Here is a 17515-nt window from a genome sequence, read left to right on the forward strand (position 1 = left end):
GTAAGTTATATTTTTATTTTCATAGGCATATTAGCTATGCGATTTCCTGAGTTCGTTTGATAACAAGCCTGTTGCATTAATTGTCTTCAGTGCATGCTAAGCCAAGGCCTTAGGCCTATTACGGCCTCCTCTGAGGCTCATGTCATACGCATAATTTTGTATCCGTCTTATGCTGCCCTGTGATTATGTTCTACCTCAGATTGATTGGTTGATTTAATACTTTATTAACAGTATGCAAAAAGGTATAGGCCTACAGTGTAATTCAATTAGCTACGTCGGATAATACAAGGTACTGTATATGCCGAGGGCTGTGCATAATTAGTTTTTTCCGTCACTGCGTTGAATGTCTTGGTGGTGCCCTGCCCATGGTGCAGTGGTAAATAAAAAAAAATACCATATTCGGTTGATACATTTAAACTGGGTCTGTCTGTTTTCATTATTCTATGATATTTTAAATAACGAAATCAAGAATTTACGCATGCTCGAAACGAAGGCCTTCAGGAAATCCGATGTGTTTAATTAGCCAATTTCAGGAAAACAGCACTTTCTTTTATTTCCCCCGCTGTAATTTTTTTTCTGCTGAGCGGGGTGGAGCGAGGAGCACTTGATGCCAAAATGAAGTTGAGCGCTGGCGGCGCGCTGAGCGGTGTGGCGGCGGGATCAACATGAGCAATTAGCGGAGCGGACCAAGCTTTAAAGAGCGAAGAGCGGATTTCTCACCCGCGCCGATCCGCTCACATGCTCTGGTCTCCATCTAGTCTACCTGTAGCATGTCCACATGGGTCTCTATAGGGTCTACCTGTAGCATGTCCACATGGGTCTCTATCTAGTCTACCTGTAGCATGTCCACATGGGTCTCTATAGGGTCTACCTGTAGCATGTCCACATGGGTCTCTATAAGGTCTACCTGTAGCATGTCCACATGGGTCTCTATAGGGTCTACCTGTAGCATGTCCACATGGGTCTCTATCTAGTCTACCTGTAGCATGTCCACATGGGTCTCTATCTAGTCTACCTGTAGCATGTCCACATGGGTCTCTATCTAGTCTACCTGTAGCATGTCCACATGGGTCTCTATAAGGTCTACCTGTAGCATGTCCACATGGGTCTCTATAAGGTCTACCAGTAGCATGTCCACATGGGTCTCTATAAGGTCTACCTGTAGCATGTCCACATGGGTCTCTATAGGGTCTACCTGTAGCATGCCCACATGGGTCTCTATAAGGTCTACCTGTAGCATGTCCACATGAGTCTCTATAAGGTCTACCTGTAGCATGTCCACATGGGTCTCTATAAGGTCTACCTGTAGCATGTCCACATGGGTCTCATCTAGTCTACCTGTAGCATGTCCACATGGGTCTCTATCTAGTCTACCTGTAGCATGTCCACATGGGTCTCTATCTAGTCTACCTGTAGCATGTCCACATGGGTCTCTATAAGGTCTACCTGTAGCATGTCCACATGGGTCTCTATAAGGTCTACCTGTAGCATGTCCACATGGGTCTCTATAAGGTCTACCTGTAGCATGTCCACATGGGTCTCTATAAGGTCTACCTGTAGCATGTACACATGGGTCTCTATCTAGTCTACCTGTAGCATGTCCACATGAGTCTCTATCTAGTCTACCTGTAGCATGTCCACATGGGTCTCTATAAGATCTACCTGTAGCATGTCCACATGGGTCTCTATAAGGTCTACCTGTAGCATGTCCACATGGGTCTCTATAAGGTCTACCTGTAGCATGTCCACATGGGTCTCTATAAGGTCTACCTGTAGCATGTCCACATGGGGCTCTATAAGGTCTACCTGTAGCATGTCCACATGGGTCTCTATAAGGTCTACCTGTAGCATGTCCACATGGGTCTCTATAAGGTCTACCTGTAGCATGTCCACATGGGTCTCTATCTAGTCTACCTGTAGCATGTCCACATGGGTCTCTATAAGGTCTACCTGTAGCATGTCCACATGGGTCTCTATAAGGTCTACCTGTAGCATGTCCACATGGGTCTCTATAAGGTCTACCTGTAGCATGTCCACATGGGTCTCTATAAGGTCTACCTGTAGCATGTCCACATGGGTCTCTATAGGGTCTACCTGTAGCATGTCCACATGGGTCTCTATAAGGTCTACCTGTAGCATGTCCACATGGGTCTCTATAAGATCTACCTGTAGCATGTCCACATGGGTCTCTATAGGGTCTACCTGTAGCATGTCCACATGGGTCTCTATAAGGTCTACCTGTAGCATGTCCACATGGGTCTCTATAGGGTCTACCTGTAGCATGTCCACATGGGTCTCTATAAGGTCTACCTGTAGCATGTCCACATGGGTCTCTATCTAGTCTACCTGTAGCATGTCCACATGGGTCTCTATCTAGTCTACCTGTAGCATGTCCACATGGGTCTCTATAAGGTCTACCTGTAGCATGTCCACATGGGTCTCTATAAGGTCTACCTATAGCATGTCCACATGGGTCTCTATAGGGTCTACCTGTAGCATGTCCACATGGGTCTCTATAAGGTCTACCTGTAGCATGTCCACATGGGTCTCTATCTAGTCTACCTGTAGCATGTCCACATGGGTCTCTATCTAGTCTACCTGTAGCATGTCCACATGGGTCTCTATAAGGTCTACCTGTAGCATGTCCACATGGGTCTCTATAAGATCTACCTGTAGCATGTCCACATGGGTCTCTATAAGGTCTACCTGTAGCATGTCCACATGGGTCTCTATAAGGTCTACCTGTAGCATGTCCACATGGGTCTCTATAAGATCTACCTGTAGCATGTCCACATGGGTCTCTATAAGGTCTACCTGTAGCATGTCCACATGGGTCTCTATAAGGTCTACCTGTAGCATGTCCACATGGGTCTCTATAAGGTCTACCTGTAGCATGTCCACATGGGTCTCTATAAGATCTACCTGTAGCATGTCCACATGGGTCTCTATAAGGTCTACCTGTAGCATGTCCACATGGGTCTCTATAAGGTCTACCTGTAGCATGTCCACATGGGTCTCTATAAGGTCTACCTGTAGCATGTCCACATGGGTCTCTATCTAGTCTACCTGTAGCATGTCCACATGGGTCTCTATAAGGTCTACCTGTAGCATGTCCACATGGGTCTCTATAAGGTCTACCTGTAGCATGTCCACATGGGTCTCTATCTAGTCTACCTGTAGCATGTCCACATGGGTCTCTATAAGGTCTACCTGTAGCATGTCCACATGGGTCTCTATAAGATCTACCTGTAGCATGTCCACATGGGTCTCTATAAGGTCTACCTGTAGCATGTCCACATGGGTCTCTATCTAGTCTACCTGTAGCATGTCCACATGGGTCTCTATCTAGTCTACCTGTAGCATGTCCACATGGGTCTCTATCTAGTCTACCTGTAGCATGTCCACATGGGTCTCTATAAGGTCTACCTGTAGCATGTCCACATGGGTCTCTATAAGGTCTACCTGTAGCATGTCCACATGGGTCTCTATAAGGTCTACCTGTAGCATGTCCACATGGGTCTCTATAAGGTCTACCTGTAGCATGTCCACATGGGTCTCTATCTAGTCTACCTGTAGCATGTCCACATGGGTCTCTATAAGGTCTACCTGTAGCATGTCCACATGGGTCTCTATAAGATCTACCTGTAGCATGTCCACATGGGTCTCTATCTAGTCTACCTGTAGCATGTCCACATGGGTCTCTATAAGGTCTACCTGTAGCATGTCCACATGGGTCTCTATAGGGTCTACCTGTAGCATGTCCACATGGGTCTCTATAGGGTCTACCTGTAGCATGTCCACATGGGTCTCTATAAGGTCTACCTGTAGCATGTCCACATGGGTCTCTATAGGGTCTACCTGTAGCATGTCCACATGGGTCTCTATAGGGTCTACCTGTAGCATGTCCACATGGGTCTCTATAGGGTCTACCTGTAAGATGTCCACATGTGTTTTGAACAGGCAGATCTTGGGCCCCAGGGAGTCGGCTAGCTGCAGAACCTCCTCACACTTCGTCAGGTCAGCAGACACGCAGAGGTTAGACCGCTTCTCCTCCATGATCCTGAAAAGCTTGGAGGCCAGGGGATGTGTTTCTGGAAGTAAAGGGGGAGGGAAAGGGAGAGAGAGGGAGGGAGAGAGACAAAGATCCATTACCGTCTTTGATTAGAGTGATTGGTTTGGGAAACCAGGGCTAATTTCAGGGAACCTTCCAGTAAGGTTGGACAAGGCAATACATTTTGATCCCAATAAAACCTCAGACTCCAACCTCCGGGCTGCTCAGCCAAAACTGCTATTGTCAAACACGTCAAAGCTTACATTTTAACACACCTCCTTGAAGGCACCAATGACAGGTTCAATTATTGGCAAGAGCAGTTTTTAAGCCAAACAACAAATTAGCTATGGCCACACATCACATCACCCCTAACCCCCTGTCTCTGAGACACTTACATGGTACCAACTCAACTTGAGTTTTCCTACCTAACTTGGGGAACCTGGGGGACCCACTAACTACTGTGCTGACAGAAAACACCAGTGGCGAATTATCAGGGCCTTCAAGGTATTCAGAGAAGGCCCTGTGAGTCTCAGAAGAAAGAAAATATTAATTTTAAAAATTACTTTTTTTATTTATATTTAAAAAAAAATTATCAAATTTATTAAAATAGTTTGTGTGGCTAATCTGTTAAAAACCGCACTGTTTCGCTCGCCATAGTTGTTTTCGACCCATTCACTGCGCATTAGAGCGTTTTTGTACAGGAGAAAATAACAGCCAATCTGAGATTTCTTTTCACAAGTCACTGGGCAGACTTTCCTCCATCGGGTATTCTAGCATGACCTGCCCAATACAGCTTAACAGGAGCTCAGGTGTGGAGTGACAGTTTGATCAGCCAATCACATTTGGAGCTGTAGTCAATGGGCGTAGTCTTTTAGATGCCAAGGTATCCTAGAGCAGTGTTTCTCAACTGGTGGGTTGCGACCCAAAAGTGGGTCGCGGGGCCATTTTGAGTGGGTCGCGGATGTGTGTGTGAAAAAAATAAACGATTTTTTCTTTTTCTTTTTGCACAACCTATCTTTGTGAAAGTGGCTTCTCAACTCTGGTCCAGCTGAAGACAAAGCAGAGGAACAGATTGGACATTGAGCATGACCTCAGAGTTGCTTTGTCTACCATCACCCCAGACTTTGAGACTCTTGTCAGGAGCAAACAACATCCCCAGTTATCCCATTAGTTCTCTGGGATGTTAACACTTTGATCGCCATGGTTAAATTCATAATTTACCATCCCTCGCCATCTCTATTTGTCTATGGAGAAGTTCCCCTTCTTTGCAGGGCTATAACTTTTTAAATTGTATTGCTAAATTGACATTATTATGGCCCATTCAATGTCCTATATCTATTGTTCAGGGTGTAGCAACGTTATACTTTTTCATTCACATATTCATACTAAAATACGGTCTAAAGTATAAGTATGTTTTTATCGTTTTCTGCAGCTTTCTCCAGAACTTGATTTATAGCCCCAAATGCATTATATTGATGATGAAATACAGTTTGATAGTGATCGGTGCCAGATAAAACATTTCAACTGGAGGTGGTTCTAGAAGTTACTACTTATCATCTGATGTTGACCGGATGGGCGGGGGGTCGTTTATAATTCCGTGGGCAACGTTAGATGATTCATCTAGTGTGGGTGATATGATCATCAGAGCAGTTTATATCGAACACGGTAATAATAAACGCTGAAACTTACCCCAGTCTCCTCGGGCCGTTGGGCGATCAGCTTGGAGTAGACAGTTTTCTATTATAGGATGTTGATCTAGATCAGTGGTCACCAACCCGTCGATCTTGATCGACTGGTCGATCTTTGAGACTGTCCCTGTAGATATTTCCATGAAAATTAAAAATGTTTTTTTTTTAGATCTTACCCTGAGAGTCCACATTACAGTTCTACCTTTGTTTTGATGTGAAAAGTGATGCTGCACTTAGCACTGACTGAGAAAGTACACATACAGTTCTACTTTTGTTTTGATGTGAAAATGATGCTGCACTTAGCACTGACTGCACTTAGCACTGACTGAGAAAGTACACATTACAGTTCTACTTTTGTTTTGATGTGAAAAGTAATGCTGCACTTAGCACTGACTGAGAAAGTACACATTACAGTTCTACTTTATAAAATGCTAATTGTAAATATGTTTGTCAATGTTAATAATATGAGAGTCCACATTACAGTTCTACTTTTGTTTTGATGTGAAAAGTGATGCTGCATAAGATGACTGCACTTAGCACTGACTGAGAAAGTACATAATAGTTCTACTTTGACGTTTTAATGTTGGACCAAAGCATTGCATGTAATTAGAATACAGGCAAATAAAAGTAATTTAGTTTAAAGTACAATCTTGGCTGTCTTTTTCTCTCAACGCTTCAATAGGTAGATCTTGCCTTCACCAAAAAAAAAAAGTGATCTTGGGCTTAAAAAGGTTGGTGACCACTGATCTAGATGAACCATTTCCAGGTTGTATAATACTATATACGTCCAAATAACGTTGTTTATTGAGTTAGGGCGAGCGATTGATTATCCAGTGTGTCGAGATGGAGTCCTGCTAACGATCGCGAGTGCCCGGACGAAATATGGGTGAGCACTTCCTGTTTGGCGCGTCACTTCCGGTTGGGCGATCTGCCGATCGGCCACCAGATGGCGCTCTTGAACCGTTAGAGAGTTGAGTGGAGCTCAGCAGTATATCTCAGGTCCCCGGAGGAGAAATATGATTTCGATCACAGATTTTTGAAATATTGATATCAAAGACGTGTTACGGCGTCTTCGGCAGAATGAGCATGGCGGGCAATGACGAGTTTCGGCGTTTCCGGCGATTAAAGTGCTAAGCTAAGAAGTCTGCTAAGAAGGATATATTATTTATTATTATTATTATTTTATTTTATTGTGTTTTAGCCCTAGTTGCACTTTTGTTGCAACCCCAGTTCCCATTAGTTCCCCCAAACTTAGGTTTGTTATGTTAAGCTAAGAAATCTGCTAAGAAGCATATATTATTTATTATTATTTAATTTCATTGGGTTTTTAGCCCTAGTTGCACTTTTTAGTGTTTATTTCATGTTTTTAACAGTGCATGAAAGATTGTCTATTACTGACATTAAAAAAAAAATAAAAAATCATAGTGGTTCAAATATTTGGGTCACGACTTAATGACTAAGGAAAATGTTGGGTCCCGAGGCTAGACCAGTTGAGAACCACTGTTCTAGAGAGTAGCGAACTATTACTGGCTGCGTCGGCCAATCAGAGCGCAAAACGCGGAACTGGCTACCGTAGCGAACTATCAAGCAAGACAACACGAGCTAAACAAACGAATGAAACATGGCAGCAGCAAATGATACCGTCGATGTTGTTGCGGATTTATTAACAGTTCCCTTTTCAAGAAGAACATTCAATGAAAAGATGGACATTGTCAAAAAAGGCCACCCAACCCCAGAAGGACTGGAAATCAGCCAGGCATCAAAGGCCGGTTACGAGCGACATTTCCAGGCTAGCAATTGGGAACGGTACCCCTGGATTACTGGCTCGGTTTCACGGAAGAAGCTTTTCTGCTGGGAATGTTTGTTGTTTGGGACCGACAAGTAGGGATGGGTACCTTTCACATTTGAACCGATACCGGTACCTGTGAATCGATACCGGTACCCAACGGTACCTTTTTTCGGTACTTTAGTCTCAAGAAATTTAATTTACCTACCTCAGTCGTAAAAAAAAAATCCAAACTTCAAATAACTACAATTTCGACAGTTTTCGGCTGGTCATTGCTCCGACTGCTTTGTTGTTGAATCAAGTCAAATCCTAGGTAAGCATATATTGTGCGTGTGAACGTTGACATGAAAAGAAAAAAGGTTAAAAAAAAAAGGTAAAAAAAGGTAAAAAATAAATAATAAAATTTTTCTCTTTTTTTTTTGGTTTCTCACTTGATTCGATACTCGGTAGTACCGACGTGTTTCGGTTCGGTGCCTCAAAAGTACAGAATTCGGTACCCATCCCTACCGACAAGGGTGCGTGGAACTTTAAAGGCTTCGATAACCTTAGCTGTTTAACAAAGTCTGCACAAAAGCATGAAGGCTCGGCAAGTCACCTTAAGGCAACAATTAGTCTGAAAACATTTGGAGACGCAAGGATTGATTTACAGCTGGATGAAGAGAGAGAAACAACGATGCACAACGAAAAGGTGAAAAAAAACGGGAGATTTTAAAACGGCTCATACACTGTGTGGTTTTCCTAGGGAAACAGGAGATGGTTTTCCTAGGGAAACAGGAGATGGCTTTCAGGGGCCATGATGAGAGTGGAACATCTTTGAACCGGGGGAATTACCTGGAGCTTTTGTCATTTTTAGCAGAATATGATCCAGCTTTGCACTAACATCTGACCACTTCCAAGGTATTTATTGGAACCTCAAGTCAAATACAGAACGATTTGATAAGTGCTGTTGCTGATGTGATGAATGACGAAATTAAAGAAGAAATAAGGAACGCGTCATGTGTAGCTCTAATGCTGGATGAAACGTCAGATGTGAGCAATGCTGCACAGCTGTCGATTGTTCTTCGTTATGTAACAGACGGTGGCGTAAAAGAGAGGTTCATTAAATATGTGGATGTGTCAGGGGCAAAACAGCAGCAGAGGTTGCAACCCTGGCTCTTAATTTCTTGGAGGAATATGCATGCACAGATAAACTTGTAGCGCAGTGTTACGATGGTGCACCTGTTATGGCCTCGGGACTAAACGGTGTCCAAGCCAAAGTGAAGGAAAGGGTCCCCGATGCGCTTTTCATACACTGTTATGCACATGTCCTTAATTTAGTTTTATCTCAAGGTGTAAAAAAAAATTCAAGAATGCAAAATCTTCCTCTCACACCTGTCTTCCATGGCCGCGTTCTTTACTAAATCGCCCCAAACGTACGCAAGTGCTTGACCAGATGTGTCAAAGGCGACTGCCACGAGTTGCACCAACTAGGTGGAATTTCACATCAAGATTGGTTTGCACTGTATTTGAACAGAAAGATGCTCTTAAGGACGTGTTCCAGTACATAGTTGACCACCATGAGGAATTTGACGATACTGCTACAGGCGGTGCTGATGCTCATATATCATACTTGAGCACCTTTGAATTTAGCTTTTTAATTTCAACATTTTACGAAATGTTTTCCCATGCAGATGTTCTTTTTGACATTTTGCAGAGCAAGTCATTTGACATGCAGTTTTGTTTGGCTCGGGTGGACGAGTTTTGCATTCGCATTGAGGAGCAGAGGCCACGTTTTAATCAACTCTATGACGAGACAGTGAACACCACCGGTGTGCCACCTGGGCGCAGAGCGTGCGGAGATCCACGTACATACTACAAGAAGGTGCATGATGGCATTATTGACAATATTCTAAATCAAATGACAACTCGTTTTAAAGATCACGAAAAGCTTTCATTCCTTTCCCTTCTGGATCCCACGCAGTTCACCATCTATAAGAAAACGTTCCCTGAAACTGCTTTCACAAGCCTGACTGACAGCTACGGGCCGCGTTTTGACTTGCCACGGCTGAAACAGATTTTCAGGGAAAGGACCCATCTGACCTTCTTCTATTTCTTCAACAAAAAAAACTCAGTGAAAGCATGAAGCAGCTATATAAACTGACGTGTTTAGTTGTAACTATCCCTGTCACCACCTCAACCGTGGAAAGGACATTTTCTGCCCTCAAGCGAATTAAAACATATGCGAGGAATACAACCGGACAATCCCGACTCTCTGCATTATCCTCTATGTCAATTGAAAAAGAAATGCTCCTGGATCTGAAAAGGACTGATCAGCTTTATGACCGGGCCATTGAAAAGTTCACCCAAACGGACAGGAGGATGGATTTCATCTTCAGGTGAACCACGTCAAAATGGTGAGTGAAACAAATTAATTTATATTGATTATATTGATCTGCCGCTGCGCATTTTATTTCCACACAAATATATGTCTGTCTTGAAATATTGTCTTGGCTGCTGTGCGTTTGATTTGGTAATTCTTGACTTGATCTTTCTTTGCATACCGTAACTTCCCTCTAAGCACAATTTGAATTGTATTAAAATAGTTACATTTGTTTCGTTGTTGCTTCACCAAGCATGTCTAATAATGACAACTCGCTGGGAGGCGGAGATCGGCATTGGTTTCAGCGATCACGCAACGTTGAACCACACGATAATGTTGCCGTCTCTCTCTGGTTTCTCAGTTCTTCGCTTGATATAATTAATACAAATGTCCAATATAACGGAATTTGTTAGCTCATACAAATGTGATTATAACAGACTGCTGTTTAGTGTCGGGTCGACTGCCCACAGACACGGTCTATTTTATTTCAAGTCAGCAGCAGCACGGAGTATCGAGGGACTTATTTTATTTGGAATATATTAATGACTGTATACGCAAAAGTAGCCTAGTTTTAAGTTAAAATATTATAAATCTACATGCCTTGAGGATGTCATTCTTTATATAGCTCTCAAAGTGCACCAGATTGAAGCATTTCCATCGCAAAAAAAAAAATATATATATCTGCGTTTGGTGGGGGGGGGGGGGGGGAGATTATGAAGGCCCGGTTCTGTATCATTAAGGGGTTCCGCTTGGCATCACTCATGCACTCCCTCGCGTACGTGCACGCGCACTGAATAAATTCCACAAATGTACCTTTAATACCAGTATTAGTCTGACCACACCCCTCATCAGCTTACCTTCATAAGCAGGTGTGTGGTCACCTGCTCTCCTCCTCCTCGCTTTCACCACAAGGAAGTGCCTCGGTAGTACCCCACTTGACGTGTTGATTAGTTGAAAAGAGTTGTGACAAGTCTACATTGTGCTTAATTTTTTCTTCTCTCATATGTTGTAAAGAAAAAGTTTGGGTCATAATGTATTCTGCGGAGAGTAGACCCGCTAGACCTACTCTTCACCAGCGGTTCTCCATTCCCGCCTCCGTCGTGCGTTCTGGTGCTGGGCTGTTGCCACTTTCGTGGTTGCCGACCCAGCCCAGGAGACAGCCGATGGGATAGTTTGCCTCTCCGAAGAGCCGAGGAGTCGGTGCGGTCGCTCCGGCGATGGCCTGATCTCGACTCTGGTTCCTCTGGTTCCAGGGAATCGTCCGTTGGTGAACGGTCGGTTGTTTTGGAGCGGGAGGATTTGCGACGCAAACTTTTCGCGTCTGCCCGTTCACGTCGCAAGATGGTAGCATGCAGGCGCTAACGGCCTGGGTTTGGGGAACTGCTGGAGACCAGCGAGGATGCGTCCGGCTCTGGATTTCCGATGGAAACTGAGGACTTCATGGAAGAGGCGGACGGATTCTTGTATGATGGTCCCGTGGAGGAGAGTATCCCTCCTCAGGAAACACCGGAGGGGGGAGAAATGGCTCCATGGGGCTCCCTGTTCGAGGATGTCGAGGAACCACCTTGGCCTCGTCAGCAGGATGCCCTACTGTCGGCCACATCAAACTGTGGCTCCTTGACCAGTTGCAGCCTGCTGCATGTGAGGGATGCGGGTTCGGTGGAGGAAGGTCCGCAGGGGGAACTGCGGGCTTTGTTTCCCGAGCTCATGGCGGTAGCCGCCGCCGCAAACGGCGTGCCGCTGCCGCTCCCATTGCCTGCACCTGTCCCTGATGATCTCATAGGTCATCGCTGGCAGCGTCGCCCAGTGAGAGGGGTGGACGTTGTCTACCCATTCCCCTCAATGGGGGCCTATGTTCGTCAGGGTCAGGCGGTTTCCAACATCATGGGACTAACCCCCACCTACGTACCAGTTACGCGGGTGTCGGAGTTAGTCAAAGGTATGGGGGAGGGCGTGCCTCAGCTTGACAGTCCGATGGCCGCTCTCCTCTGTCCGGATATGGTGTGGGAACCCTTATGCAAGCCGGTCCTCCAGGGGAAATCGGCTAGGCGATTGGCTTATTGGGGTGACCAGTAAGGCTGAGCCCGAACGTTCGAACGTTCGTTCGTTACGCTGACATTCGGACTTTAATTAATAGGTTCGAACGTTCGGTGAAAAAAAAATAAAGGATGCGCACGGGGTTGAGGTGATGTGAATGCGAGGTGCTCGGCTCAACCAGTATGGTCTGCCGGGCTGCAGCGGGATACTATTTCTCAACCAGAGCTCTATTTTGATTGACAGGCGATTCTGCCAATTACGTCACACCGCTTGCACCCGCCTCTGCTGTTACCACCAATCGGCAAGCCTCAACAGACTTACCGTAGCTACCGGGGAGCCGTAGTTAGCTCCCCGCCGAGGAAGTAATCGGAATGCAGAAGGATCATTAATGAATACCATCCTTTTTCGGCCACGGAGCGCGAGCTTCATGGCGGGAGGTGGTTGCGTTGGAAACAACAGCAGGCGCACGGTGGACCGTCTACCTCGGAACGGTGGTAGGGCGGACGGGCGGCTGCGGCAGGCGTGTTGGGAGCCCGGCCGTTCCGAGGTAGACGGTGGACGGGTCTGTTGAGCCGAGGCGTGCGCCTCTCCTCCCGGCTCCCCTCCCCGTCGACCAAGAGTGAATACATGTTATTGAACGTGTAACACTAACGTTAATGCCACAAAACGAATGCATTTGTTTATCTAGCCCCTTACGTGACTGCAAGGGCTATTGTTTATCATACTTTGATTCAGTAGCTTGTTTATTTTCTTCTGAGTGCTTTGTTTAATTACATGTTTACATGAACAGCCACCACTGTAAACAACATGTTTTTCACCAATAGACTATGCAATGCCGCCCTCCGTAGGATCTATAATAATACAATAAAAAAAAAATTATTATTAAAAAAATGAAAAAAAAAATTTATAAAAAAAAAAAATTATTAAATTTTTTTTTTTAAAACGAACGTTCGAACGTTCGTTCGATAAACCCTGGCGAACGTTCGAACCCTAAAAACAGGGTTCAGGCTCAGCCTTAGTGACCAGTCATTCATCGCTGGTACACAATCGCTGGCTGCGGCGTCTAACATCGCCCACCTGGCTAGATTTGTATCGGGGATTATGACGGGCGGCACGGATCTGAACGAGGTAAAATGCGATCAGATCACCCAGGCGGCAGGAGCTGTCCTGCACCTTTCCCAGGTGCTGGCCATAGCCATGGGGAAAGTGCGCGCCCTGGCTACCCTGGGCCAGCGTCATCTTTGGCTGGAGCAGGCCCGTGTGCCGGAACGGAAGAGAGCCCCTCTTCTGACGGCCGCCCTCTCCGACGCTGGTCTGTTCGGGAAGGCCCTGCGGTTGATGACCTCAACATGCAGAGAGATGGCAGAGGAGAGATCCATCCTCCAACCCCATTTTCCGCCTCCCGTCCTTGCCGGTGGAGTCAGAAGGCTTCCGCGACGTCGAGCTGCCTCCGCTGCTGGCCCTTCCAAGAAGGCCAGGAGAAGAGACGGCGCTTCTGCTACCGCCGGCCCATCCACGACCGGAGGAGACGGTAGGGAACGTCGTGACCAGCAGACAGTAACCTACCGTCCCTCCGGGGCTCCTCGGGGTGGCAAGACTCGAGCGGCGCGAGGTGGCAGACGCCGCTGAGAGTGACTTTTCCCCTCTGTGTCCCCTCTCCTTTACACCCTCCCCGGCCCCTCTATGATTTTGTGCCTTAAAACATTATGATAAATAAAGAAGTTCCCCGACATAAGGTGTGTTTCTTCAACAATTCATATGGTGGGGTTGTGTAAATATGAATCTGCACTTTTACGTTGTGAGATGAGTCGTGTTGTGTTACGAGATTAAGCAAGGTCTGCAACATACACTCAGTAATAGGTTCTATTAGCTTGATGCTCCACATGCAGGTAGAAACTGGTGTTATTCCATTGCTTGAACTAAGTATATGTGTCTCACAATGCTGTGTTGTTAAGTTGCAGTAATACTCGTACACGCACGTTCCACGGCCTAGCTGTTACTCTCGGTCAGCGTTTTTTGCTATGTACGACATAGTCAACGGGTGTAGGATTCACACACATGCGACTTGTTTTTGTTGTAAATCCTGTTCACATTTTGTGGGTAGTGGGCATTGTATTAGCTTATGCTATACATTAGCATTCTACCGGAGGTTTTCAAAATGGCTACGGTTGTTTTCTGTGTGTAGGGAACGAAGGGTTTTTTGGGAGGGGGTGTCGAATAAACCCCTCCTTCCCACTTGATTGGTTTAGGGGATTTTTATCTCTTCTGCTGAGCCAGTCAGGGCCGAGCCGGTGAGACGTCTTGGCAGGGGGGGAGGGTTATCCTGCCAACTCCTATTACAGAGAGGAGTCAAAAAGGCAGCATTTCCCCCCGGCATAGCGGTGTTGCTATGGCGATGCCTTCCATGAGTTGCGGTGTCTTAAGGTGTCGAGTTAGAGCGTAGGGCTCACGGGTCTGCTGCGCTCGATTTATGTAAACCTGAGTCAGTTGGTCACGTGACTCACGGTTTGCATGTCTTTCTCATGACTACCACTCGTGTGGGAAGGTTTTCTGGGAGGGTCTAGTCTTTACTCTCTGATTAAAGAAGAGTGACTGGATGTAAAATCATGTGAAAACGGGTTTTTTACTCCCAGCTGTGCAGTTGGGTTCATACGGGTGATGCTTCTTCTTTATTATTATAAAGAGTTAGATGTGTCTAGATGAATTGGAAATGGGGGCCCCTGATGGAAACAAGACTAACGACTTTCTCAGGTCTGCCTCCCCTTACCGATTGTGTGTTTTGAGCCGTACTATGTTGTACCCTTTCTGCAATCTGTTGGTTAAAGTTTTCATTCATTCATTCATGGAGTTGGTTGCATCCCGCCCTCTTGTCGTTCCCCTGGGCGTCTTGGGGATTCAATAAGATGGTCTAAATAGCCTATTATTGATGTGGATATGCCCAACGCACACATAGTGCTAACTCAGGATGTTCTGTTGGACATTAGGTAACTGACTGGCGCGCCTTGATTGCTTGGGGTTAAAACAGCGTTTTTATAAAGCAATCGGGATGGGGGTTTTTCCTCTTCCGACGCCCTGTGTGGTTGTCGACGGGTTCTCGTTCATATCAGGGGATGATGACGGAATGGATCTGAACATATGTGGAAGGGTCTCACGCCCTGGGGGTGGGCTGCCGGGCGCGGTTCGCACCGGAACGTCTGAGTGGCGCCTTCTTTTTATGTTTAAGATCAACACGCATATCTGCCCCTTCTCCTGGAGTTGGCATGTCGGCGTGGTTAGGGCACGGGACTGGTTCTGGTCGCGCTGGTCCGGATCAGTTGAACCCGTTGTCCGCCGGGGATGCAGATCTGCTGTTCTGGTACCCTGAGGGACTTGGGTTTTTTCAGGGGGGAAAATGCTAGGTCGGTCCGGGTGTCACAGGGTTGGGCGCTATGGAACCCTTGTTGGGTACAATGTATTCTACTCTGTCGTAATGGCTTACGGCTGTGCCAGCCTGTACGCGTCCGATCTCGTCGGATCTCGGCCGCCATACAGGTTGGTCTTGGTTAGTACTTGGTTGGGTGACCTCCTGGGAATAAAGTTGTGTTCAGCTGTCCTTTCTGGCGCCTGTCTCGTCCGCAGTCTCCGGGCTAGGGTTCACAGCCTGTTGCCTGGTTTTCCTCGGTGCGCTGCCTGCTTCCGTTGGTTAACCTTTTTGTGTGCTTACGGCCATGCTGACTGCCTGTTGCAGGGTCAGTGTGCCAGGCAGTGTACTATCGGGGAGGACGGGGCCCGCTCGGCTGAGGGGCCTTTGTCCGAATACGCTGGCGATGTGGGGGGCGGGGCACTGCGTGCCCACCTGGTGGGGTCTTGATGCTGGCATCATGGACTTCTCCGGGCCCCCGTTCCAGGGGGTCCAGTCCCTTTGGTGGGTCTGGGTCTTCCTTCGCGCTCCGCTGCTACGGCCTTGCCACGGGGTTGGGTTTGCCCTTGACCCCGTGATTCTGGGGGCAGTAACGAGGTTGTTTCTTCCGTTCGTTCCCGGGTGGCATGCAGGTTGTGCATGTGTGTAGTCGTGGGGTCAAGCCACGGTCTGCTCACCCTGTGCGTTGAGTTGCTTGAGTGCCTCTTCGCGCGGTCGGGTCCGTCGCCCTCCCGGTAAACCTCTAATAGGGGGGGTGCCCTCCATTAGGGGGGGTCGGGGGGGCTCGGCCCTCCCTGTTCTGTTGGTTGTGGGGGGCCTTCAGCGGGGTGTATTTGTCGGCCAGTGGCTCCGCTTGGCCTCCCTTTGTGCATGCGTGATGCCAAGCGGAACCCCTTAATGATACAGAACGATAGGTTATGACTATAACCAAGTTCTGTTAATTAGGGGTGACGCTTGGCATCCGACGCCGCTGCAGCCCTTGACCTCACCTTGTGGTGAAAGCTTGGGTAAGAGGAGAGCAGGTGACCACACACCTGCTTATGAAGGTAAGCTGATGAGGGGTGTGGTCAGACTAATACTGGTATTAAAGGTACATTTGTGGAATTTATTCAGTGCGCGTGCACGTACGCAAGGGAGTGCATGAGTGATGCCAAGCGTCACCCCTAATTAACAGAACTAGGAAACCACTAACTACTGTCCAGAGGGAAACCATTAACTACTGTCCTGGAGGAAACCACTAACTACTAGGGGTGGGACGGTACGCATTCGAACCGTGTACCGTACGGTACGACCCCCACGGTTCAGGGCGTCTGTGTATCGTACGGTTCAGATGACGCGCAAATAAAAAAATTCATTTGGCGGAGCCGGGAGAGGTGAGCACTGGCTGCAGGCAGCAGCAGCAGCAGCACTGCAGCCAGGTGCTAGTCAGTTTGTGTAAAAATGGCAAGCACAATATAAATCAATCTTCATTATGACTTTAAAAACATAGCCATTAACATTACATAGGCCTACACACATCTTGCCATAGTGTTAGCAGTTTGTACAACACAACGCACGTTTTAACTATAGTAGCCCGCAGGCCACGTGAGCGGATCGGCGCGGCCGAGAAATCCGCTCTTCGCTCTTTAAAGCTTGGTCCGCTCCGCTAATCGCTCATGTTGACCCCGCCCCCAAGTCGCTCTCCACTCGCTCACCACTCACCTTGAATCGAGCGCTCCCCGCTCCCCGCGCCAGATCGCTCGGCAGATCTTTTTTTTTTTTTTTTTTTTGGAGCATGGTGTAAATTAGCTCAAACTACAACAGTCTACACCCCCTGGGCCCCTTAACAATTGTTTGTATTGAGCCGCATTGTAATTGTACCAATTCTGCAATGTTAAATAACGTTGTTTATCCATTCACTAGCTCTATTAACACTTTAAGTGCCGAAAACGCGTTTAGGCGTCTTTCCTAGCCATGCTAAAGTTGCCGAGGACGCCCTAACTCGTCTTTAATATCAATATTTCAAAAATCTGTGATCGAAATCATATTTTTCCTATGCAGCCCTGAGACACAGTGCTGGCCTTCTCTCAACCCTCTAGCGGTTCAAGAGCGCCATCTGGTGGCCGATCGGCAGAAGCGCCAAACAGGAAGTCATGTGGATGAAGTGGTGATCGTCCATATTACTTCCGGGCACTCTCTATAGGTCCCGGGACTC

General features: G+C 46.9%; 1 protein-coding gene across 1 annotated transcript in view; it reads right to left on the minus strand.

Moving 5' to 3' along the window:
* Positions 1-17515, minus strand: part of umps (uridine monophosphate synthetase) — a 118130-nt gene that overhangs the window by 53843 nt on the left and 46772 nt on the right. The window contains exon 6 of the mRNA XM_084315036.1: positions 3931-4091. Coding sequence (XP_084171162.1) covers positions 3931-4091 — 161 coding nt within the window. The remainder of the gene's footprint in view (positions 1-3930; positions 4092-17515) is intronic.

Source organism: Notolepis coatsorum, assembly GCF_963971535.1.
Source record: "Notolepis coatsorum genome assembly, chromosome: 5".
In the NCBI taxonomy this organism is placed as follows: domain Eukaryota; kingdom Metazoa; phylum Chordata; class Actinopteri; order Aulopiformes; family Paralepididae; genus Notolepis; species Notolepis coatsorum.